Source organism: Oncorhynchus clarkii, chromosome 28, assembly GCF_045791955.1.
Source record: "Oncorhynchus clarkii lewisi isolate Uvic-CL-2024 chromosome 28, UVic_Ocla_1.0, whole genome shotgun sequence".
Classification (NCBI taxonomy): domain Eukaryota; kingdom Metazoa; phylum Chordata; class Actinopteri; order Salmoniformes; family Salmonidae; genus Oncorhynchus; species Oncorhynchus clarkii.
The window spans coordinates 33,443,387-33,468,991 of NC_092174.1; the positions used below are offsets into that span (position 1 = coordinate 33,443,387).

General features: G+C 41.7%; 2 protein-coding genes across 2 annotated transcripts; one reads left to right on the top strand and one right to left on the bottom strand.

Annotated features, from left to right (window-relative positions):
- Positions 1 to 769: 769 nt before the first annotated feature.
- LOC139386988 (protein lifeguard 3-like) lies at positions 770 to 14,888 on the bottom strand. Its single transcript, XM_071132919.1, has 12 exons — positions 14,622 to 14,888; positions 10,155 to 10,505; positions 9,897 to 9,964; positions 9,748 to 9,812; positions 9,606 to 9,659; positions 9,434 to 9,484; positions 9,284 to 9,323; positions 7,851 to 7,888; positions 7,678 to 7,765; positions 7,507 to 7,602; positions 5,715 to 5,768; positions 770 to 3,852 (listed from the first exon to the last, which is right to left on the bottom strand). The coding sequence occupies exons 2-12, from the start codon at positions 10,498 to 10,500 to the stop codon at positions 3,703 to 3,705; spliced, it is 1,050 nt and encodes a 349-aa protein (XP_070989020.1). The 5' UTR covers positions 10,501 to 10,505; positions 14,622 to 14,888; the 3' UTR covers positions 770 to 3,702.
- A 4,661-nt stretch (positions 14,889 to 19,549) lies between these two features.
- On the top strand, positions 19,550 to 23,540 carry LOC139387289 (ciliogenesis associated TTC17 interacting protein). The gene is made up of 10 exons (XM_071133403.1): positions 19,550 to 19,620; positions 19,810 to 19,908; positions 20,029 to 20,214; positions 20,361 to 20,416; positions 20,670 to 20,756; positions 20,897 to 21,064; positions 21,253 to 21,377; positions 21,684 to 21,760; positions 22,135 to 22,223; positions 22,545 to 23,540. Exons 2-10 carry the CDS (start codon positions 19,830 to 19,832, stop codon positions 22,731 to 22,733), a joined length of 1,056 nt encoding a protein of 351 aa, XP_070989504.1. The 5' UTR covers positions 19,550 to 19,620; positions 19,810 to 19,829; the 3' UTR covers positions 22,734 to 23,540.
- The last annotated feature ends 2,065 nt before the right edge of the window (positions 23,541 to 25,605 follow it).

Genomic DNA, 25,605 nt, shown 5'->3' on the forward strand with positions numbered 1-25,605 from the left:
GATAGTTAGAGGCTAGCTAGAGCTGATCTGGCTGTGATAGCTACTAGTTAGCTAACTAGCTGCTGGTACAGTAGTTCATTTACTTCAGTCGAGAGGGGTTGAAACATTAGCTAATGTAACATGTCAGTTACCACTAGCTCAGCACTGGGAATACATACAGCAGTTACCTTGCCAGCTAGATCAGTCAACTAAAGAGTAGCCAGTTTCTGCTCTGCTTGCTTTTACAACTCGGAGAAAAAGCACAACACAGACAGCAGCTGCTTCTGTTCATCTCTCCCGTACTGATCCTATACGCCAGCCTTTCAGAAGCTTTGCCTTCACACAGCATGTCAGCACGCTCTGTAGCGTCCATGCAGTCCAAAATCTTGCCTGTCCTAAATCCATCTGGCTGAAACCATAAAACCGCCTACCCGACGGTAGCGTCCATGCAGTCCAAAATCTTGCCTGTCCTAAATCCATCTGGCTGAAACCATAAAACCGCCTACCCGACGGCTCAGATCCCATCTATCCAGATTTTCCAGACTTGTCTGTGGTCTTACGGTCTTATGTGTTGATGAAATAGCTTGCCTATCTCTTTAAAGGTCCATAGTAGAATTATAGAGATATACAATTATGTTCTATTTCTATGTGTAGAATTCCCCAGTTAAAATATGCCCCACATGATGTGTATGTTCTGTATATAAAAACAGTTGTGTCATCCTGGATATTTCTAATCTTATCAAATGTGATTTGAACTGTTTTGACTTGCACACAGATTCAATTACACACGTGGCAATAAAATATTTTATTTGATATGAAAATCAATATAGATGTGTCCATATTTTTCTCATTAGCATGCTCCTATAGACTTTGGCAACTGTCCTCCAAGCTAGCACCAAACATTCCATGGCAACCACATTCTAATTAGTAATCTCAGTGGAAGCAAATTGGCGTCAAAGGTTTCAGAGACATACATCTCAAAAGGAGTCTAGAGATGCCCCTAAACTCAGTTATAGAATTAGCTCACCACACCCAGTTCCAACATCAACCACTATAAAATTGACCGTAGATCAGCACTTAGGGGCAGTCTACCTGCACTTCCCTCATTACTCAACTCAAGGGTGTCAGCTAAGTAAGTACACCCTTTGAGGCGTGTTCCCTTTTAATTTAGCTCAACAATCAATAATTTAATCTCAATATAAAGTGGCTTCCTTTCTTCTCATCATGTAGAAAAGAACATCAGATGTTAATGCTTTGATGTGTACATTTTGGACTGTTCTCAGCATAGTCACAGTGGCGATGGTTCCAATCGTTTTTCCCATAGGGGATTTTAGAATCCATACGGGTTGTTTCATGTAGGCTTACCATGGTGTGATGTTTTGATAACCATGTAAATCTCTCTCGGACAAGGTGACTTTTATCAATATATTCATCTTTATTTACTCTCAGATTCGAAAATTCTAATTAGCATCAAAGCAGACCATGCAAAGCTACAAATCGCTGTAAGTTCCTGCACGTCATCTCTAGCTGACACCTTTGCTAACAGGTATTGTGTCAATTGAAAAAAGTTTACAGAATTGTCCATTTAAAGAAATGTAGCCAATTTATTCATTACAACATTTAGCTAACATTAGATAGTTAATCCAGAGATTCTTACCTCAGCCTCGAATTTGGCAGTTTCGTCCAGATCATCATGGCATTTGTAGTTCTTTATGATAGCCACAATAGCAGCTAATTGTCATTTCATTTGGGGGGGGGGGGGGGGAAATACAGGCAAATAAATAAATAGACAAAAGTCACCTTGTCCTAAAGAGATTTACACAAAATGTCATGCCAGGGTAAGCCTACAAGAAACACAGCCCGTAGTAAGTATTTAAGTGTTTCTAAAATCCCCTGTGGGAAAAATGAACGGTGGAAAAATTATTGGAACCATTTCCTTGTTTGACCGCTAGGTTTCATGGGTATTATGACTCATACTGTGGTACTCTATAGCCACGGAAAGTAGGGGTGCTGCACCCCCTGAGGAATCCGAATGTAACAATAGAAATTCTCACCAAAGTAGTCCACTGTGCATTTACTAGTCCTGTATTAGCCGATATAGCAGGTCTGTAGCGCCACTACCCACCTGCCGGTGGAAAAAGCACTGCTCCACGACCCCCAAACAGCTTCCTGCGGCTATGGTTCTCAGTGTTCTACTCTAATATTTGGAGTTGGCAGCAGTTTGCCAAGTGATCAATTGGAATGTTCTGTTCTGAGGGTTCTAAACACACATTTGAGCCTGGTATGTTCAAACCAGTACATAACAATACAGCTAACAGAATTTCACAATACTATATTAGGTATACTCCTATATGTGTTAACAAGTACATCAGAAACAGACATTGCATTTACATAAAGGCATATCTTAAAGATGGCATCACTGGCTGCGTTTAGACAGGCAGCCAATTCTTTTTCAGAGCTGATCTGATTGGTCAACAATTAGTGAAAAGAATATTGGGCTGCCTGTCTAAACGCAGCCTAAGGTGACACTCGTTACCAAAAAGTGCATAAAAATCAAGCCAATCAGCACTGAGCTTTCGCTCATGACTACCCAATTACAAATGTAACAATCATAGAAAAGCATCAGACATACAGAGTAAAAAAAAAAAAAATCCTTCCTCTCTGTGTCTCAGAGGAATACTGATATTGGGGGGGTGTATTTATTAGTGCAAACCGTAGTTAAACATTTCGCTTTGGAAAATGTTTTGCAACAAAAACAAGTTTCTAGTGAAATAATTTCAGGAATATCCCTCCCTGTTTGGTTCCTGTTGCTTTTGTTTGCCTCCGTTTGGCTCCTAGTGAATACACCTCAGGGTTGCCTTCAGCAGGCACAAACCTACTGGACAAGTTCAGAAAGTATCTTACTGCTCCCAGCTTATAACACACATTTTTACTTTATAAACAAAAAATATCAAATTAAAAAAATCTTCATATAAAGATAGTTAGATTAAAGTTACAGCTTTGTATTCAGTGTGTCTATCCGTGGTGGAAAAAGTACCCAGTTGTCATACTTTGGTAAAAGTCAAGATCCTGTACCTTAATAGCAAATGACTCAAGTGAAAGTCACCCAGTAAAATACTACTTGATTAAAAGTGTAAAATGCACAAAGCATTTGTGTTTAGTGAGTCCGCGATATCAGAGGCAGTAGGGATGACCACGTGTTCTCTTTATAAGTTTGTGAATTGTAACATTTTCCTTTCCTGCTAAACATTCGAAATGTAACAAGTACTCTTATGTGTCAGGGAAAATGTACGGGAGTAAAACTTATATATTTTCATTTGGAGTGTAGTGGAGTAAAAGTGAATGTTGTCAAAAATAGAAATAGTAAAGTACAGATACCCAAAAAACTACTTAGGTAGTACTTCAAAGTATTTTTACTTAGTTATTTTACACCACTGGTGTCTATACTGATATATTACTACATATGTCTTTGCAAGCAGATGCATTTTAGCAGAAGAGTAGACTTCATGAAAATTGCTAAATATGTGTGTTAGCGAAGTCAAATCCATAGAATTAGAATTAGTAGAAAGAACGTTCCCATTCAAAACAACGTTCTGTGGTAGGTACACCAGTATTTCCATTCTACTCATTCTAATTCTATAGTGAGTGCAGTTGCACTCTGGTGAGCCGAGTCTGCCTGTCTCAGGGGGGGAGGGGATGGGAAGGAACGTTGTTTCCGGGGATTCATCTGTTGGCTGCACCAATAAGCTGCAGCAGGCACAGGAAGATCTGGACGATGTCGATGTAGATGGAGAGCGCTGCGAACACATACTCCTCTGGACTGATAGAGTTCTTCCCCTTGCCGATCAACAGCTGTGTGTGGTACGCCAGAAACTACACACAGAAATACACCAGCAAGATATCAGAAAATATATGAGCAATATATCAGTAATGTACCAGCAATAAGTCAATGCAGACAAGAAAGTACATAGATACAGTGCCTTGCGAAAGTATTCGGCCCCCTTGAACTTTGCGACCTTTTGCCACATTTCAGGCTTCAAACAAAGATATAAAACTGTATTTTTTTGTGAAGAATCAACAACAAGTGGGACACAATCATGAAGTGGAACGACATTTATTGGATATTTCAACAAATCAAAAACTGAAAAATTGGGCGTGCAAAATTATTCAGCCCCCTTAAGTTAATACTTTGTAGCGCCACCTTTTGCTGCGATTACAGCTGTAAGTCGCTTGGGGTATGTCTCTATCAGTTTTGCACATCGAGAGACAAACATTTTTTCCCATTCCTCCTTGCAAAACAGCTCGAGCTCAGAGAGGTTGGATGGAGAGCATTTGTGAACAGCAGTTTTCAGTTCTTTCCACAGATTCTCGATTGGATTCAGGTCTGGACTTTGACTTGGCCATTCTAACACCTGGATATGTTTATTTTTGAACCATTCCATTGTAGATTTTGCTTTATGTTTTGGATCATTGTCTTGTTGGAAGACAAATCTCCGTCCCAGTCTCAGGTCTTTTGCAGACTCCATCAGGTTTTCTTCCAGAATGGTCCTGTATTTGGCTCCATCCATCTTCCCACCAATTTTAACCATCTTCCCTGTCCCTGAAGAAAAGCAGGCCCAAACCATGATGCTGCCACCACCATGTTTGACAGTGGGGATGGGTGTGTTCAGGGTGATGAGCTGTGTTGCTTTTACGCCAAACATAACGTTTTGCATTGTTGCCAAAAAGTTCAATTTTGGTTTCATCTGACCAGAGCACCTTCTTCCACATGTTTGGTGTGTCTCCCAGGTGGCTTGTGGCAAACTTTAAACGACACTTTTTATGGATATCTTTAAGAAATGGCTTTCTTCTTGCCACTCTTCCATAAAGGCCAGATTTGTGCAATATACGACTGATTGTTGTCCTATGGACAGAGTCTCCCACCTCAGCTGTAGATCTCTGCAGTTCATCCAGAGTGATCATGGGCCTCTTGGCTGCATCTCTGATCAGTCTTCTCCTTGTATGAGCTGAAAGTTTAGAGGGACGGCCAGGTCTTGGTAGATTTGCAGTGGTCTGATACTCCTTCCATTTCAATATTATCGCTTGCACAGTGCTCCTTGGGATGTTTAAAGCTTGGGAAATCTTTTTGTATCCAAATCCGGCTTTAAACTTCTTCACAACAGTATCTCGGACCTGCCTGGTGTGTTCCTTGTTCTTCATGATGCTCTCTGCGCTTTTAACGGACCTCTGAGACTATCACAGTGCAGGTGCATTTATACGGAGACTTGATTACACACAGGTGGATTGTATTTATCATCATTAGTCATTTAGGTCAACATTGGATCATTCAGAGATCCTCACTGAACTTCTGGAGAGAGTTTGCTGCACTGAAAGTAAAGGGGCTGAATAATTTTGCACGCCCAATTTTTCAGTTTTTGATTTGTTAAAAAGTTTGAAATATCCAATAAATGTCGTTCCACTTCATGATTGTGTCCCACTTGTTGTTGATTCTTCACAAAAAAATACAGTTTTATATCTTTATGTTTGAAGCCTGAAATGTGGCAAAAGGTCGCAAAGTTCAAGGGGGCCGAATACTTTCGCAAGGCACTGTAACACTAGCAACACAACTACAAAATGTGTCCGAATAACATCACTACAAAGCACAATATATTATACATATATGTTGTAGGAAGAAACTGATTTGTACAGTTAAAGTGGTTCTGTCTGTACTACATCTACTTGTGTATTGTACTCACCAGTGTGTAGACTATTGCGCCAACGGCCGCGTACACCATGTGAAGCCAAGGAATCTGGCCAGGAGGAGACAACACCATTAGAAAACACTGAACCATTACTGTAATACAATAAACATGGAAAACAAACATGACTAGGTATGGCTAACGGTGTGTGTGTGTTAGTGATGCGTGGGTTTATCCGAGGGGCGGACAGGTTTAGGGTAATTAAATATTGTGTGGATGAAGGGCAAGGGGGGTGGCGGGCGGGTTGAATAAAGACAAAACAATTCCTTTAAAAAAATCCATGACTATCATTCTTGTGCAATTTATTTCTATTGTCTACAATAAGGTTTTTCATTCATTATTTTAGGCTATCTTGCATTAGTGCATAAGCCTAAGCTTTAGGGTCCAAATGTATGTGCCTACACGCTAATCACCAAATGCTTTTGGGAACGGGCAGAAAAAGTTCATGTCAATCCACGGAGGCAAAAAGTACAATGCGAGTTTAATTCAATAAGAGAAAAGCTGCAAAAGGACAGTAGAAAATAAAGAAAAGGGAGAGCCAGAAAAGTAATATTTGGGAAAGATTTGAAGTTATTTGCCACTTCACCAAATACTTCCCAAACATTACTTTTCTATGTAATGATTCTGAGGTGCTACACAAATCACAAAACGGGGACTTCAAACAGGTCTATGGCACGTCAAGGGAACTGTAGTCTACTGTTCAGATGGGTTAAATGGAAACTGAAATTAGGACACTGACTGTAGGTCTATAACCTCTCACAGTCTTGCAGTAAAATGATACAAACTGGCCAGATCTCCATTGAAAAAGAAACTCTGGGTCTCAATGGGCTTTTCCTGGTTAAATAAAGGTCAAATAAAAAAAACTGTAGGCAACATTTTGACTTGGGAACAGGAGAAGAAATATGATTTCTTTCTTTCAGCATCTTGAGAGAATGTGAATGCTCAGTTAGATATCATCTGTAGAGTTGCTGTCTTTATCAGCATCATAAAAGCTGATAGTATTTCAAACACACAAAATTTGCATCCAAGCCAAACTGAAAATCCTTACATTGGTCAAACTGAAATTTTGCACAGAAAATCATTTTGTTATAGCATTTTTTCCCAGTTCCTAAACGTCTTTGCTCCGTGAAAGGTCAAGTTTTCTCTGTTATCATCTATGTCAACTACATTTAAGCATTCATTCGATCGATTTATGATATTATTCTGTTGAGCAAGGGTTTACTTAGTCTTCTAGGGCAACATATGACAAAAGAGAAGCGGCATGTATCAAATTATAGACAAGTTGACTAACAAATAGCCTTCCAAAGTGTTTTAAATTATAAGCAGAAGCATATCTAAAATCAGGCAAAAAAATATCCTTTATACCCCCGTCAAAAAATCGTCCTGCCGTCTTTGACTCTAGCCTATAGCGCCGGTTCTATATTTTGGGGAGGCAGGTAGCCTAATGGTTAGAGTGTTGGGCCAGCAACCGAAAGGTTGGTGGATAGAATCCCCGAGCTGACAAGGTAAAAATCTGTCGTTATGCCCCTGAACAAGGCAGTTAACCCACTGTTCCTAGGCCATCATTGTAAATAAGAATTTGTTCTTAACTGACTTGCCTGGTTAAATACAGAAAAAGTATTTGCAGTGTGGGCCCGAGAATTTGAACTTCATCACATATAGTCTGGAGGTTGTGGGAGGGTTATGAGCAATTGCGGGCGGGTGCGGGTGAACAAACAGCTGACCTGCGCACCACTAGCGTGTGAGTGTTCGTGTCTGTGTGCGCCGCGTGCGTAATATGCAAACTCACATATTTGAAGGAGAGCACAATGGCTGTGATGATGCCTGCCACCATGACAACGATCCCCAGGACACAGAATAGGCCTGGGCATGAGGTGAGGTCCACCTGAAGAGATACATTATGAAGTTTCAAACACTTGCGCACACACACACACACACACACACGTCAGGTGTCTCTTACCTTGGTCTGGAAGCAGAAGACAGTGGTGATGATACACACAATGACGGTGATGCCCAGAGCCAGAAACACTGCCTTAGTATCATAGTAACTACAGAGCAGAGACACACAGACAGACAGACAGACATTACTACCACGCTCAGGTGTGTGTGTGTTTGTGTGTGTCTCTCTCTCACCTGGATATGGTGCCCGTCATGTAGGACATGGCCAGTGTCTGTAGAACACAGAATACACAGATCAATATAGACCACTGCAGGCCAGCACCAACCAATAAAGTTCATCATAGAGCAGTATGACAGACTAGTGCAGAGGAAAAAAAAAAAAGAGGTCACGCCTGTGCAGTCACTTTCCCCACAGTCCTGTTAGAGTGATTTCTCCCCTTCTCAGCTGTCTATCACAGCTTCCTGGTTTCCACCAATCAGTGTGCCCGAATGGACATTTCGACTCTGACCCCTCCCACTCCAGGTCAGTGTTTTCAGTTGTAAGATGAAGACGCAAGTTGTGTTTAGGAAGATTGTGCGTGCATCCAAGAAGTGAGTTGTGGGGTTTATTGTCAGGAGGGTTAATGATACGTTATGATGATTGACTGCAAGCAATTACATTTAGGCCTAATTACCTTGTTACATCTGTAACTGTAGCTGTATAGTACTGCTGCAGCTCATACACAGTTTATTTCAGATACTCCATGTGCATGTCATTTACAAGTGTCTGTATTGGGTTTAATGCATGAGTGTTGCGCAGTAGACGTTATTGTGTCAAGATGGTTAAATCCTATAGCCTGTATGCACACTTTACCACTGCGCTTTTATAGTTCGCGCTACTGTTAAGGCATGGTGAGAGATTCTAGAGGTTTCAGAGATTATCGTCAGCGCTCCCGTACGAGCAGTAAGATTTGGTACCGGACACAGATCAGATCAGATCTCCACTAGTCCAGTGGGGGCCATAAATCTTGCCTGCCTAAGTAATTAATTCTCGCTCTCTCTCCTGCAAGATGTTTAAACATACACTGCTGTTAATATGTGTCTTATGTGAATATCCCTGTATAGATGCTATGCCATTCTTTCCTGTGTAGATATTCCTATTGCATAGCTTACAACATTGTATATTTAAGCAATAAGGCACGGGGGTATATGGCCAATATATCACAGCTAAAGGCAGTTCCTATGCATGACGCAACGAGGAGTGCCTGGATACAGCTCTTAGCCGTGGTATATTGGCCATATACCACTAACACCCGAGGTGCCTTATTGCTATTATAAACTGGTTACCAATGTAATTAAAAGAGTAAAAATAAATGTTATGTCATACTCGTGGTATACAGCTTTCAGCATTCAGAGCTCGAACAACCCAGTTTAGAATTGTTCTTACCTTTCAGGTAAATCACTGAAAAGTTTGTGTGTTCATACTATGTGTGTTGGTGACAAAGATAAATACAACTCTACGTATGGACACATCTGCCTTGTTCTTGCTGGACAGCCTGTAGTGAGTCAGAACCTTAACAATCAGCATTAAGTAGTAGCAAGTGAGGGCATTCACAGCCGACTGCTCTGACGAGCTCCAACTAGACATTTTTTCAACAGATCTGTACAGACGAGTAATAGTTACTTACAAAGACGGCCAGCAGGATGACATTCCATGGGAATTTCCTCCTAAAGACAGGGGAGTGGCCACATTAGGACAGCACTTCAATACAATAAAACATTGTTGTCAACTATATTGTCATCATTTTCCAAAGGAATTCTTTAAGAAAGAGACTCACCTGGGTCCTTTACAGCAGACCAGCACAATGTGAGTGACGAAATACACAGCGCTGCAAAGACATAGGTCAACACAGCTGTCAATCAAACAGGACATGCAGAACATAGGCCAGTACAGCTGTCAATCCAACAGTACTGTAAAACAATAGGTCAGTAGTAAGGGATAGTACTTACAATGATGCCCAGTAGACAGCTGGGTTTGCGATCACAAACTTCTTGACAGAGTCACTGCAAAGAGAAACTCAGTTATACAAACACACATTTGTGCAGGAACACAAAATCACTAATACACAGTCATAGTAACACACACACTCACACAAATGTGAAGACGGCCACAATTGCGACAGTGACGAGTAGCTGAGATGCCAGGATCATATACACCTAAGAGAAAAATGGAGAGTATATTATACACTTCTTGTGTGTTTGTGTGTTAACTGTGTGTGTGCGTGCGTGCTGTGTTCTCACCTTTCGTATGAAGGAGTGTCGCACTTTCAGACTGTCAAAGCTGCCTGCAGCAAACCCCTCTCCATCGCCTGTGACATCAGCAGAGACATCATTAGAGTCATATGTCACTTCACATCAGAACACATGCCTGGTAATCAACTACTAAAGTAGAACCTATAGTATCAAGTATTTATTTTAACTGTGTGAAGGAGCTTATTCAGTAGTAACAGAACACTTCAGAGTAAGCCCCAGACAGGTGAGAGGAGGGTTCAGGCTTACCGCTCAGTGCACTGCTAGGCATCATAGGGGGGATTATAGGGGGTATGGGTGGCATCATAGGCTGGTTGTTGTACCCTGGACCCCCGGGGTGAGGCTGGCCTGGGTAGGGCCCAGCAGGGTACCCGGCAGGCTGGCCGGGGTAGGGCCCAGCAGGGTACCCGGCAGGCTGGCCGGGGTATGGAGGTCCATGGGGACCAGAGGGGTAGAAGGACGAGGGCTGGCCTGATGGGGGACCTCCATTGGCAGGGAAGCCATAGGCAGGGGGAGGGGGGTAGTTACCACCTTGGGGGCCATAGAGGGGGGCATGAGAGTCATCGTAACCCAGGGGGAAGTCAGACCGAGACATACTGTCTGAGGGAGAGAAAGAGAGAGAGAGAGAGAGGATGAGAAAAGAGAGGATGAGAAAAGAGAGAGAGGATGAGAAAAGAGAGAGAGGAGGGGAGGAGGGAGAGCGAGAAGTAGTTATGGCCCATTCTACCCACCCAAAACAGTTCAGAACAGTATGTGAATATATTACTTTTGATCTTTGGCAAGTCTTTTGGGGGCTGCTTGTGCACACACAAAAAATTATCGTGGTCAGCCGAAGTTCGGAACCCGAAGTCGACGCCCCTTCGTCAGTCATTCGTCAACAGTAGGGATTCTTCAATTAAGTGTTTGTTGCCATTTAACGATAGATGACTCGTTTTCATGCACATGTTTTAATTTGAGAAATACGGCGCTAAACAACTTAGATGTCAAATTGCACGACTAAGATCTCCTCTGCAAAAATATCAAAATGAATGACAGATTTATTGAGTTATGATAAATTAATTCAGGAAAATTTGAGGAAGTATTACTGGCTACAGTGACTCAAGATGGACAAACAGTACTATAGCCGCTTTTTCTCGTTTTTCAAGCAAAGATCTCTATTAAGGGCACACTATTTTGCTCCTGTAGTCAAGGGCTCTTAGGGGTTTATATTAGTTGTATCTCTAGAGGCAGATTAAGTTGAAGTGGAGTGTTTCCATATGTTTCTGCTTACAGTACAAGTCAAAAGTTTGGACACACCTACTCCTTCAAGGGTTTTTCTTAATTATTACTATTTTCTACATTGTAGAATAATAGTGAAGACATCAAAACTATGAAATAACGCATATGGAATCATGTAGTAAGCCAAAAAGTGTTACACAAATCAAAATATATTTTATATTTGAGATTCTTCAAAGGAGCCGCCTTGATTAAAGTTTTGTACACTCTTGACATTCTTGACATTCTCTCAACCAGCTTCATGAGGTCATCTGGAAAGCAATTCAATTAACTGGTGTGTCTTGTTAAAAGGTCATTTGTGGAATTTATTTCCTTCTTAATGCGTTTGAGCCAATCAGCTGTGTTGTGACAAGGTAGGGGTGGTATACAGAAGATAGCCCTATTTGGTAAAAGACCAAGTCCATATTATGGCAAGTACAGCATAAATAAGCAAAGAGAAACAACAGTCCATCATTACTTTAAGACATGAAGGTCAGTCAGCCTGGAAAATTTCAAGAACATTAAAAGTTTATTCAAGTGCAGTCGCAAAAACCATCAAGTGCTATGATGAAACTGGCTCTCATGAGGACCGCCACAGGAAAGGAAGACCCAGGGTTACCTTTGCTGCAGAGGATAAGTTAATTAGATTTACCAGCTTCAGAAATTGCAGCCCAAATAAATGCTTCACAGAGTTCAAGTAACAGACACGTCTCAACATCAACTGTTCTGAGGAGACTGCGTGGATCAGGCCTTCATGGTCAAATTGCTGCAAAGAAACCACTTCTAAAGGACACCAATAATAAGAGACTTGCTTGGGCCAAGAAACACGAGCAATGGACATTAGACCGGTGGAAATCTGTCCCCTGGTCTGATGAGTCCAAATTTGTGATTTTTGGGTCCAATCGCGTCTTTGTGAGAGGCAGAGTAGGTGAACGGATGATATCCGCATGTGTGGTTCCCACCATGAAGCATGGAGAAGGTGTGATGGTGTTTTTCTGATGACACTGTCAGTGATTTATTTATAATTCAAGGCTAACTTAACCAGCATGGCTACAAAAGCATTCTGCAGCGATACGCCATCCAATCTGGTTTGTGCTTAGTGGGACTCTCATTTGTTTTTAAACAGGACAATGACCCAAAACCCACCTCCAGGCTGTGTAAGGGCTATTTGACCAAGAAGGAGAGTGATGGAGTGCTGCATCAGATGACCTGGCCTCTGCAATCCCCCGACCTCAACCCAATTGAGATGGTTTGGGATGAGTTGGACCGCAGAGTGAAGGAAAAGCAGCCAACGAGTGCTTAGCATATGTGGGAACTCCTTCAAGACTGTTGGAAAAGCATTCCAGGTGAAGCTGGTTGAGAGAATGCCAAGAGTGTGCAAAGCTTTCATCAAGGCAAAGGGTGGCTTCTTGAAAGAATATAAAATATATTTAGATTTGTTTAACACTTTTTTGGTTAATACATGATGCCAAATGTGTTATTTCATAGTTTTGATGTCTTCACTATTATTCTACAATGTAGCAAATAGTCTAAATAAAGAAAAACCCTTTAATGAGTAGGTGTTTACAAACTTTGGACTGGTACTGTCTATCTGTGGTTCACACACACACTGCAGCACAACCACACATCACAACCATGCTCCTGACAGACATGTCAATTTCTAATAACCACTATCACATACACTGAACACTACAGAGCTTAACGACAGAGAGAGAGTTTAGAGAGTAGAGTTTATATAGACAATTTAACTTGGGAGTGATCATTATGGGAGTTCCCTCAGGTAGGGATTAAGCCTCTAAAGTTCCACAAAGCTGGAGACTCATATCTCCCTAGCTTTAAGCGCCAGCTGTCAGAGCAGCTCACAGATCACAGTGCCATCCGTTTTGTCACCAAAGCCCCATATACTACCCACCACTGCGACCTGAACGCTCTCGTTGGCTGGCCCTCGCTTCATACTCGTCACCAAACCCACTGGCTCTAGGTCATCTACAAGACCCTGCTAGGTAAAGTCCCCCCTAATCTCAGCTCGCTGGTCACCATAGCAGCACCCACCTGTAGCACGTGCTCCAGCAGGTATATCTCTCTGGTCACCCCCAAAACCAATTTTTCCTTTGGCCAGAACGAACTACAAAAATCTCTGAAACTGGAAACACTTATCTCCCTCACTAGCTTTAAGCACCAGCTGTCAGAGCAGCTCACAGATTACTGCACCTGTACATAGCCCATCTATAATTTAGCCCAAACAACTACCTCTTCCCCTACTGTATTTATTTATTTTGCTCCTTTGCACATCCATTATTTCTCTCTACTTTGCACATTCTTCCACTGGAAATCTACCATTCCAGTGTTTTACTTGCTATATTGTATTTACTTTGCCACCATGGCCTTTTTTTTTGCCTTTACCTCCCTTATCTCACCTCATTTGCTCACATTGTATATAGACTTATTTTTCTACTGTATTATTGACTGTATGTTTGTTTTACTCCATGTGTACTCCATGTGTAAACTATGTGTTGTTGTATGTGTGGAATTGCTTTGCTTTATCTTGGCCAGGTCGCAATTGTACATGAGAACTTTTTCTGAACTTGCCTACCTGGTTAAATAAAGGTGAAATAAATACAAATAAAAAATAAACTTTGCCACCATGGCCTATTTATTGCCTTAACTCCCTTATCTTACCTCATTTGCACTCACTGTATATATACTTTTTGTTTTCTTTTGTTCTACTGTTTATTGACTATGTTTTGTTGTATGTGTAGAATTGCTATGCTTTATCTTGGCCAGGTCGCAGTTGCAAATGAGAGACTGATCTTAACTGGCCTACCTGGTTAAATAATGGTAAAATTAAAATAAATAAAAAACAGGGATAGTTTGGGTGTCGGCCTCCACCTTACAACATGCCATTACATCACTTCTCCAGTACTAAGCAACGGTGAAAAAATATCAGCTGGAAAAAATGCTTCAGCTGCTTGCCGCCCATAAAACAGTCCCTGCGTGTGTGTTGGGTGTGTAGGGACACAGGCTTATGACTAAGCACTGTGTAACTTCTTCAGCCGTAAGTCATGGGAGAGTTTGAAGTGAGAATGTGGTTGTGTAACATTAACTGGTTGGGTAGGTTTCTAACCCAAGTAGTCTGCACGATTCAATACCGCTTTAGCCCACTGACCTAAGGCCCGTGTCCGTACAGCCCTACCAAAGTATCCATGTTTGGCCATAGCCAACACACGCAAACACACACACGCGTGTTTAAGTTAAGTCGCAGGCAAAAGGTAGAATGGCCAACTCCCCTCGCTCAATGGTGGTTTAGACAACCGCCTCACAAGGTAACGTGTACAATAGGCCTATTCAGGTGTAACCCAAGGACTACCAACTTCAGCTCATATTCAGTTCATATGCTTTTTTCTTTAAAACGATCACCGTGAGTGTATGGTGTGCCGGAAGTATAAAAATAGTTTGACTCACCACGCAATGAATCCAGGAAAAACAAGAACGCAAACAATGACAACAAGACAAAAAAACGATAAAGGCGAACAGTCTTATAACACGGCTATAACCACCCAATCTCTAAACGCCAGATGAACTAATTTTTTAAGTTTGAAACTCTAATTCCGTCGAGTTTTGAAACTGTTAACTTCTCTCTCTCCCTCTCTCTCTATGGTCCCTTTTCTCTCTTTATGACCCCTCCTTGTTTCCTCCCGCAGCAGGCAGACAGATGTTAGCTCGAGCCGTAGAACATTTCCTGGAATTTTAGAAGAGTTGTTACTTGTTAGTGGGTGGAGTCAATGGAACTCATAGAGGTAAAATAAAGACATAAGTGTGCTACCATGTAAAGTAATATTTGTACATGTAAAATATGAGTTGCACCTGTATAATCAGCTTTATAGTCGCACAAAATATTTTCTAACGTGTCATTTATTTTTAGAATAAATGCAACCACGTAACGTGATGTGTGAATAAATGCAACACTTGCAAACATGTAACTTGATATGTGAATAAATTAAACAAGATTTTCAAGCGGGCAACTCAATTTAAAAATGAATGCAAATCCTTTACCATAGAACAATGAGACAGATATTTCACTGGCTGTATACATGTGACGCATCTGGTTGAATAGCAGTGGGAAAAGATGGAGCGAGATGGATTTTGTCAGAAATTCTGCAAAATGTCTCATCAATGAATCATTTGATCTCAATACAGTTTTCTGTATGCAAATCTAGAATCCGTTATTAACAGAATGGATTTCCTTTTGTAGACTTTACCCTTTGCCAAAGTTTCTAAAAATTGCATTGTTGGCGAATTGAGTTATTGCAGACCCGCACTTCACGTAGTAGGCGTTCCCTAACGGAAATATGCAAATAAATGCTAGAACGCGTCAATAGGCTCTCGCTTGCTGGTGCTTGGCTCTGCCCACATCCTTGCTTGTTTTGCCCACTACGATTAATTTGTTCCCATTGGAAATGACAGGCTGTGGTCACAGCCGCTGGAAATAGGGGTGCTGAGGGTGCTGCAGCACCCCCTGAAAAATCGGAATTTAAAAAATGATACATATATACATTGACTTTCTTAGTTAACAAGCTGAGATCTCGGCTAACGTTAGCTAGCTTGCTAATAATGTTTTGAGGAAAACATATTAGCTACCTGTAGAATCAAGACAAGAGAGGATGGGGAAGAAGATTAGATGTGCAGTTGCTTCATCTGGCTGATGCAATGCCCAGACGAGATGAGCGCTAACTGCTAACCGCTAACTGCCAAGTGTGAAGTCTTTGTGTCTACAGTAAATCTATTTTTGTATTATGAAAACATTCTAAATGATGCTCATTGTTCCAAGCGATTAGAACTCACTACAGTGTCAAAAAAATGTATTGAGCCGAACATAAAGAGTGCTTTATATTGGACTCACTGACCAGTCTCTTCATGGCAATCTACCTGTTTGTCTACGACGTGCACTACTTCTTCTCTAAGCTGTAGATCACATGCCACTACCATCCTCTACTTCACCATGATCATGGTGCTCATATAATACAGGACTATTAAAGGCCCAGTACAGTACTTTTTTGAATTTATTTTTATTTTTTAGTACTTCCAGTGATTATGCTTGTGTGGTGTCAAACTGTTAAACTTATTCCAGAGTGGAGATGAAACACCTGCGTGTTGCAAAGTCACATGCTTTAAGACAGTGGTTCTCAACCACTGGTACTAGGGCCCCCTATCCACAGGGGGTACTTGAGAAGACTCATGACACTATAGGCCTACTGGTAAAATGCACATGAGGGGGTACTTCAGGGGTACTCTGGGTATTTTCTCCTCTTTAATGCTTTTTGCCTTTTTATACCATTGTGTTTACCACTTCAATGCCCTTACAGTGCCTTCAGAAATTATTCACATACCTTGACTTTTTCCAAATTTTGTTGTGTAACAAAATGAGATTATAATGGATTTCATTGGCATTTGTTGTCAATGATCTACACAAAATACTATGTACCCTCAAAGTGGAAGAAAAATTCTAACATTTGTGAAACATTTTAGAAAAATAAAACTCCCTAATCCTTGCTGATGCCAAGCATAACCATAGCATGACCATGCTTGAAAACATAAAGCGTGGTACTCAGGTAGCCTAGTGGTTAAGAGCGTTGGGCCAGTAACCTGAAAGGTTGTTGGTTCAAATCCTTGAGCCGACTAGGTGAAAAATCTGCTGATGTGCCCTTGAGCAAGACACCGAACCCTGATTGCTCCTGTAAGTCCCTCTGGATAAGACTGTCTTCAAAATGTTAAATAATAATTGTTAGATACATAACACTTTGTATTCAGGACATAAACTTTTTGCAGTTTTACTTTAATGCCTTATTGCAAACAGGATGCATGTTTTGGAATATTTTTAGTTCTATATAGGCTTCCTTCTTTTCACTCTGTCATTTAAGTTAGTATTGTGGAGTAACTTCAATGTTGTTGATCCATCCTCAGTTTTCTCCTATCACAGCCATTCAACTATGTAACTGTTTTAAAGTCACCATTGGCCCCATTGTGAAATCCGTGAGCGGTTTCCTTCCTCTCCGGCAACTGAGTTAGGAAGCACGCCTGTATATTTGTAGTGACTGGGTGTAATGATACAAAGTGTAATTAATAACTTCACCATAATCAAAGGGATATTCAGTGTCTTCCATTTTTATTTTTAACTGTCTACCAATAGGTGCCCTTCTTTGCGAGGCATTGGAAAACCTCCCTGGTCTTTGTGGTTGAATCTGTGTTAAATATGTCTCAGAATGTTTCTATATTTATTTTAGAAGATGCAACAATTATTCATGATGCAAACATTGGATGACTTGGTGAAGGTGTGGTAAAGAGAGGCTGTCTGTTTTCCTCTCTTCATCCATGGTGCTCGTTCAATATAGCATTAGGAGAGTCCTGTGAACATCAACCAGTGAAGGCTGCTGAGGGGAGGATGCCTCATAATAATCGCTGGAACGGAGCGAATGGAATGGCATCAAACACAAGGAAATCACGTGTTTGATGTATTTGATACCATTCCAACTATACCACTCTAGCCGTTACCATGAGCCTGTCCTCCCAAATGAAGGTACCACCAGCCTCCTGTGACATCAACAGTCCTAAACGTGTCATTCTGAACAGCACCATCTTCCTAATTGATAACTTTGACATATTTGCATATTATGAAATCTGATGGGAAACAGCATCACCCCTGTAACCTCCATTAAGTCTGAAGAAATGTTTAAAGATTTTTTCAGTCAAGCATGTTCCTATTATGTGTAGAAGCTGTTATTGACAAAATGTAATATTAATCATAAATACATAGAACACGTTGTTGTTCCATGTACAATAGATTGAGGAGGAGTGTTCGTGGTGGTAGATTGGGTGTGGGTGGTAGTCATTAGGTGGTAGTCATTGATAATGATGGATCTTAGTCAACCTAGCGAATACAAATGTAGTCCACTCCAGATCAGCTAAACGTTCACATTTGCAAAATAAGGATATACAGCCCCAACACAACACTCACTGTTCTTGTTGCAAATACATGACTATTGTCTCACATGAATCAGCACAGCCCTGATCAACAGTGACAAAGTACCTAGCACAGTGACTACCTAGGTGAACTTGACCAGCAGGGTTCAGGGACAAGGTAGACTATTGTCTCACACGAATCAGCACAGCCCTGATCAACAGTGACAAAGTACCTAGCACAAGTGACTACCTGGGTGAACTTGACCAGCAGGGTTCAGGGACAAGGTAGAACGCCAGCTGCAGCTGCAGTCCTAACGACAGCACGACCAGGGTCTCAGACCAGGGCCCCAGGTACTCTGGGAGTGAAGACCTGTTTTTTTAAACATGTGTCGCCTCATTTCGTAGGCTACCCTGACCTTAGGTATACTATAGCGAAGGCTGTTTCAACAGCAATGCGTAGTCTTTTTTTGCTGGCGATTTTATGATATCATTACATTTTATATGTATTTACTGTTGTTGAAAAAAAACGAACAGATTGCTTGTTTTTCGTATAAAAAAATTGAATGATTAATTGTCCTGGTTTTATGGTGAGAACGTCAGTGGCACGTTTTGTTTAGAATTTGATTAGAATTATTCGCTCTTTTTTTTAGGCTTTATCAATAATGAATTTAATATTGCTTATTGACAACATTTGGCATGTCCATGATCAGCCATAATGCAATTTACAGTAGGCCTAGCCACTAACGTTATATCAGTGCGAACGCTATGTATATATTTTGTATTTTATTTAACCTTTATTTTTAACAAGGCAAGTCAGTTAACTTCAGCATTTCCACATTGAAGCCATGCAATTACTTAGAATAATGTGGACTGCAAACAAGTTCAAGTTAACATATTTAACAAAGATGGGATAGGTCTACATTTTGTTATTTTGTTTCTGTAAGCTGTTTAACAAACTATAACTAATAGTTAGATTCCAAGGCAATACATAAAATACCGTAAATACACAACTTGAAGCAACCACATATTTAGCCATGGAGCACGTTCGACACACCCACAACTTGTTTATTCATCAAAACCAGTATTGTGAAGTCATTAAAAATGCTTTAAAGTCCAATTTTAGTTATTTTTTGGGGTAGCTGTACTTAACTTTAATATTAATATTTTTGACAAATTTTACTCTACTACATTCCTAAAGAAAATAATGAACTTTTTACTTCATACATTTTCCCTGACACCAAAAATTACTTTTGGTTGAATGCTTAACAGGACATTAACATTTTCCAATTCACGCACTTGTCAAGAGAACATCCCTGGTCATCCCTACGCAAGAACCATTTTCTGCGCGTTTACAAGATCTTTATGGTTCTTCGACTGTCAGGCGTTGTTGCCATGACAACCCATATTGTGAGTTTTTTTTTATGCTCTTGATACAGACAGACAGACGGCAACAGCGAAAAAAAAAGATTGGTCTAACCTTCTGCCAGACTTCTAGCTAAATAAGGTAACAACATGCGAGCTCACTGAATGATTCTATCAACATGTTCTTTATAGAATGATTTGCAATCACATGAACTTCAGCCAGAAAGCTCAGTATTAGTTTGCCAACTCTAGTCTGTGGTGTTGTTGTTAATGATGTTGTAGTAAGCTGCTTTGGCAAACTGCCCATATGAATTATTTCGTGTATCTGAAGCTCCAAACTGAAAGTCTGATATGGAGGAGACTGCTACGACGGAGGAAGCCGTGGAGTTAAAAGCCTCTAGCGAGGCCATCGCCTTTCTGTCCAGCATACGTGAGTTAAGTAGAGCTAGCTGAGTGTTGGCACCTGCACTCTCAAGTTCCTCTTTCATCGTAGCCCTGCTATAGCTGTAGCTTGTTTTCAGTGTGTGTGTGTGTGAATGTGTGTGTTTAGGGGCTGCGGAGATGCAGCGGTGTCTGTTTGAAGACTCTCTGGTGACAGTGTCCGAGGGGGGCAGAGAGCTGGGAGAGTTTAAGGTGACTGTGGAGAGGACCATTTGCAGGGAGCAGCCTTGCCTGCTGCTGCATGCACACAGCCATGGAGCTATTGACAACACTCCCTGTGGTACAGCCATCACTGGTAAGACAGGGGGGAGGAAGAAAGGAGGGAGGAGATAGGGAAAGGGAGGCAGGACACAGAGGGGTGGGAAAGTGTGAGATGGGGATGGTGTGAGTGTTGGTCTTTCTCAGTCTGTGATTACTATCTCTGTCTCTATTTCCAATCAGCCTACCTTTCATTGAACCTGGAGACCCTGGAGCAAAACCACCACGAGTACGTCAAGGTAAAACTGCCTGAAACCGGTCTACACAGGCTAGACCCATCAAGACCATTTTACAAAACCTTATGAGACTAAAATATAAAACTCTACAATATAACATTCCCACCAATTCTCTGCTAACCTAACGTGGCAGGCGTAGGAATCAGCCTGAGCAGAGTTCACACTTCAGTTTTTAATGGAAAACAATACAGTATCCCTGAAAACCAGACGTTAGCATTTTCTGGCGACTCCACAAAGGCTAATTCTCTGCTCTCAGCTTCAGGACCACCGATTGGACAGGAAGTGTCACATGGTCCAGCATGATGGACAGCTGGTGGTGAACAAAATCACCACTGTGGGAGAGGTGAGAGAGAAAAAGGGGAGGAGGTGAATGTATGTGTGAGGTAGGAGGGCAGAGTGTGTGTTTTCCATTGTGCTCTTTGAGAAGGATTTCTATCTGATATTTCTAACCTGTTGTGTGTGTGTGTGGGTGGGTGTGTGTAGGAGATTAGGAGGCAGACCTTGTCGTACCCTCTGTCCTCTGTGAAGGGGTTAGTGTCCGAGGGCTCTAACCTGCTGCTGCTGAGGGTATTTGCTCTGAGGAAGAACGTCCCGGAAAACATGACCTTCCTCTCCTTCGACCAGGACACACACATATCCACCTCCACATATGTGAGTGTGTCCGTGAATGTGTGTGTGTGAGCCTACTTATACAGTAGAAATTAGTGTCTTCTTTTTGGAAAGTGTGCATGAGTTTGTTTACAGTACTATAACTTATTTTTTGTGTGTTCTCATTTTTTTTGGATTCGACCTCGTAATGACCACAGTTTTTGGCTAATGAGTGGTATATTTGTGGTCAGAAGGAGCTGGGGTGCAGGCAGCAGACGGCGGGAGAGGAGGTGGTGGAGGTGTTTGGGGTGGAGAGGACGGTCGACTCGGTGGAGGACATCCCAGCCATGTGGCACTGCTACTTCCTGTCTGACGGGTAAGATGACATCACTTCCACCAGACCAACGAGATACAGGTCACCACCCCAAAGATGGTGGATAAAATGAAAATAGTTCACTCAGGCCATTTACTATTGAAAATAATTGTCAGTTCCTATCTACTTAGGGGAGTGGCTCTCCCATAGACTCCAATGTGATAGCAGCTGGGTCTGGTCTACTTAGTTCATTGACTTCCATTGAAACACAAAAAAAGAGGGAGTGGGTTGTGTCGCTTCCTCTTCCGTCTCTGACCGCCTCTCTCATCACTTTCTACTTGTGTGATGTCATATCCTGCACCTGTTTAGGCATCTGGCTAGCCGAGTGCAGGTGGGCTCTCCTGTGACCATGAGGCTCTTGCTACTCCCGCTCCAAACACACACAGGTACATAAACACCAAAACACACATATGCACACATACCAACACAGTATTAGGAGTGTTCCCCTATTTAAATATAATTATTTTAATATTTAAATTGCAACTTTTTTAAATTTATTGCAACAATAATAACAACAGTACACATCAATACAGGAATATTCCTGTGAATACAATGAACAAAAATAATAATATAAAACCAAGGCGATTAAAAAAATATTAAAAATTCAGGACATCATTTATATGTGACAAGGCAATGAGACATTAACAGACATTCAGATACATGACTTTTAATAATTGCATTTTGTCAAAATTGAATCTTTTGTGCAAGAAATCATTGTTCCCCTATTTACATGTGTTTGTGTATCTGTGTTGTGTCTCAGAGGTGAGGGATGATAAGCCTGTGTTTGAGAAGAGGTCTCTGGTCTGGGAGGAGGACATGCAGATGCACTCCATGTTCCTGGACAGAAAGGTGACATATTAGTATTTTCCTATCCCCTATCCCTCACCCCTACTCTCACCCTAGCCCAGCGTTTCCCAGACTCTGTCCTGGGGACCCCAAGGGGTGCACATTTAGTTTTTTCCCGTAACACTACACAGCTGATTCAAATAATTTACTCAGCACCAGGCTTTGATTATTTGAATCAGCTGTGTAGTGCTAGGGCAAAAACCAAAATATGCACCCCTTGGGGTCACCAGGACTGTGCTAGGGAAACACTGCCCAAGCCCCTTATTCTTAAACCACTGACCCCTAAGTTTCCAACATGACCTGACGTGTGTGTGTGTGTTACAGGAGGAGTTGAAGGCGGAGCATGCCTCGTACCTGCGGCAGCACCCGGAGCTCCGCACTATGATGGCTGACTTCCTGCAGTTTTTGTTACTAAGGAAACCGAGTAACGTATTTGTGTTTGCCCGCGAATACTTCTCCCCATTCGCCTCCCTCCAACCCCCGGGGAGCACCTTCAACACCTCCTCACCCTGAGGATGCGTCTCAACAGTATAAATAGCTTCCTCTCCACTGATCTGAGACACGTATGGGATAGGTGAAAGCACTGTGATGTAGGCTTGCAGTGCCTACTAGAGATTTGAATTCACTTGTCCAATTATTTTATGTCAGTTCAGATGGAGGAAAGGGAATGAAGAGAAGAAGCCTCTTTTGAGATTCAGCCCAGTTCTCTTTAATAGGTTCTGTCTTTCATATTTTTGTCATTTTTTTGTCCCTTTTTCTCCCCAATTGGTAGTTACAATCTTGTCCCATCACTGCAACACCTGTACAGACTCGGGAGAGGCGAATGTCGAGAGCCATGTGTCCTCCGAAACACAACCCCGCAAAGCCGTACTGCTTCTTGACACAATGCCCGCTTAACCTGGAAGCCAGCCGCACCAATGTGTCGGAGGAAACCAGTACACCTGGCGACCGTGTCAACATACATGCGCCCGACCCGCCACAGGAGTCACTAAAGCGTGTTGGTGACGCGATTGTGCACAGCTTCACGGGTCTCCCGGTCGCAGCCAGGAATCGAACCAGGATCTGTAGTGACACAGCTAGCACTGCAATGCAAAGCCTTAGACCGCTGGGAGGCCCTCCGTCTTTCATCTCTTGAGGGACAACTGAACTATTTATTGGTGGTTTTTGCAATAAGGCGGTAGTGGTTATGAAGGAAATAAGATGAGGAAAGGGAGCACTTGTAAATTATTGGGACATAGATAAGGAATTCCAGGAGCTCATTTTCAGCTGTGTGTGTGTGTTGTCATTTTAAATTTCAATAAAGCGTAATGTTTTATTTAAGCAAAATGTGCGTTGGTTAATTACATTTAATATAAAAAGGCCCTATATTCTCTGTACCCGGAAGAGAGATGATTTGACAATTTGAGAGTACAGTTTTTTCAATGCGTCATGTTACTGTAGAACTAATGAGCGCGCATTATAATGACATACTGATACTCCAATCTTCAAACCGAAAGAAAACAGACAGCCCGTCCAAGGAGTCCTGGGAGTCCTAGCGATATTTCTCCCCCCAAAATATATAGCCTACATACGGTATATTGCGACAGTTGTGTGAATAGGCTCCGCGGTTTTCTTATTAAGGATGTTCTGTCAGTCTCATCTACTGACTACGTGGTGGTTAGTACATTTGTAGAAATCGAACCAAGGAGAGTTTTGTCCGCTCTTTTAAAACGTTATTTTATGTCGCTTCTCATGACAACAGTCAACGGCTGTATTACTGTTGAATTACACGTATATTTGATTACACATGCTGTAAACATTCTTTGCGAATTACGATGTTTGTCACTAAAAGTACAGACAGAGAGGAAGAGGCGAAGCGAGAGGTTTCACTCGACAAGATATGTTCAAAATAATCCCAATGCGTTTTTAGAGGTTTATTTTGGGCCTAAATTTGCCGCCTGCCTTACCGCCTTTGGGACAACGACTCACATTTTTAGTGCGGAAACGAGTATTTCGTCATTATATACAGTGCCTTGCGAAAGTATTCGGCCCCCTTGAACTTTGCGACCTTTTGCCACATTTCAGGCTTCAAACATAAAGATATAAAACTGTATTTTTTTTGTGAAGAATCAACAACAAGTGGGACACAATCATGAAGTGGAACGACATTTATTGGATATTTCAAACTTTTTTAACAAATCAAAAACTGAAAAATTGGGCGTGCAAAATTATTCAGCCCCCTTAAGTTAATACTTTGTAGCGCCACCTTTTGCTGCGATTACAGCTGTAAGTCGCTTGGGGTATGTCTCTATCAGTTTTGCACATCGAGAGACTGACATTTTTTCCCATTCCTCCTTGCAAAACAGCTCGAGCTCAGTGAGGTTGGACGGAGAGCATTTGTGAACAGCAGTTTTTAGTTCTTTCCACAGATTCTCGATTGGATTCAGGTCTGAACTTTGACTTGGCCATTCTAACACCTGGATATGTTTATTTTTGAACCATTGCATTGTAGATTTTGCTTTATGTTTTGGATCATTGTCTTGTTGGAAGACAAATCTCCGTCCCAGTCTCAGGTCTTTTGCAGACTCCATCAGGTTTTCTTCCAGAATGGTCCTGTATTTGGCTCCATCCATCTTCCCATCAATTTTAACCATCTTCCCTGTCCCTGCTGAAGAAAAGCAGGCCCAAACCATGATGCTGCCACCACCATGTTTGACAGTGGGGATGGTGTGTTCAGCTGTGTTGCTTTTACGCCAAACATAACGTTTTGCATTGTTGCCAAAAAGTTCAATTTTGGTTTCATCTGACCAGAGCACCTTCTTCCACATGTTTGGTGTGTCTCCCAGGTGGCTTGTGGCAAACTTTAAACAACACTTTTTATGGATATCTTTAAGAAATGGCTTTCTTCTTGCCACTCTTCCATAAAGGCCAGATTTGTGCAATATACAACTGATTGTTGTCCTATGGACAGAGTCTCCCACCTCAGCTGTAGATCTCTGCAGTTCATCCAGAGTGATCATGGGCCTCTTGGCTGCATCTCTGATCAGTCTTCTCCTTGTATGAGCTGAAAGTTTAGAGGGACGGCCAGGTCTTGGTAGATTTGCAGTGGTCTGATACTCCTTCCATTTCAATATTATCGCTTGCACAGTGCTCCTTGGGATGTTTAAAGCTTGGGAAATCTTTTTGTATCCAAATCCGGCTTTAAACTTCTTCACAACAGTATCTCGGACCTGCCTGGTGTGTTCCTTGTTCTTCATGATGCTCTCTGCGCTTTTAACGGACCTCTGAGACTATCACAGTGCAGGTGCATTTATACGGAGACTTGATTACACACAGGTGGATTGTATTTATCATCATTAGTCATTTAGGTCAACATTGGATCATTCAGAGATCCTCACTGAACTTC

Bases quoted from the DNA above. Each gene is read 5' to 3' on its own strand.
- LOC139387289 (XM_071133403.1), top strand. From the start codon at position 19,830: ATGGAGGAGACTGCTACGACGGAGGAAGCCGTGGAGTTAAAAGCCTCT. The intron at 19,909-20,028 runs GTGAGTTAAGTA...GTGTGTGTTTAG, and splicing joins CGCCTTTCTGTCCAGCATAC to GGGCTGCGGAGATGCAGCGG. The intron at 20,417-20,669 runs GTAAAACTGCCT...CTCTGCTCTCAG, and splicing joins ACCACCACGAGTACGTCAAG to CTTCAGGACCACCGATTGGA.
- LOC139386988 (XM_071132919.1), bottom strand. From the start codon at position 10,500: ATGTCTCGGTCTGACTTCCCCCTGGGTTACGATGACTCTCATGCCCCC. The intron at 9,965-10,154 runs GTAAGCCTGAAC...CTGATGTCACAG, and splicing joins GCCTAGCAGTGCACTGAGCG to GCGATGGAGAGGGGTTTGCT. The intron at 9,485-9,605 runs GTAAGTACTATC...ATGTCTTTGCAG, and splicing joins GCTGTCTACTGGGCATCATT to CGCTGTGTATTTCGTCACTC.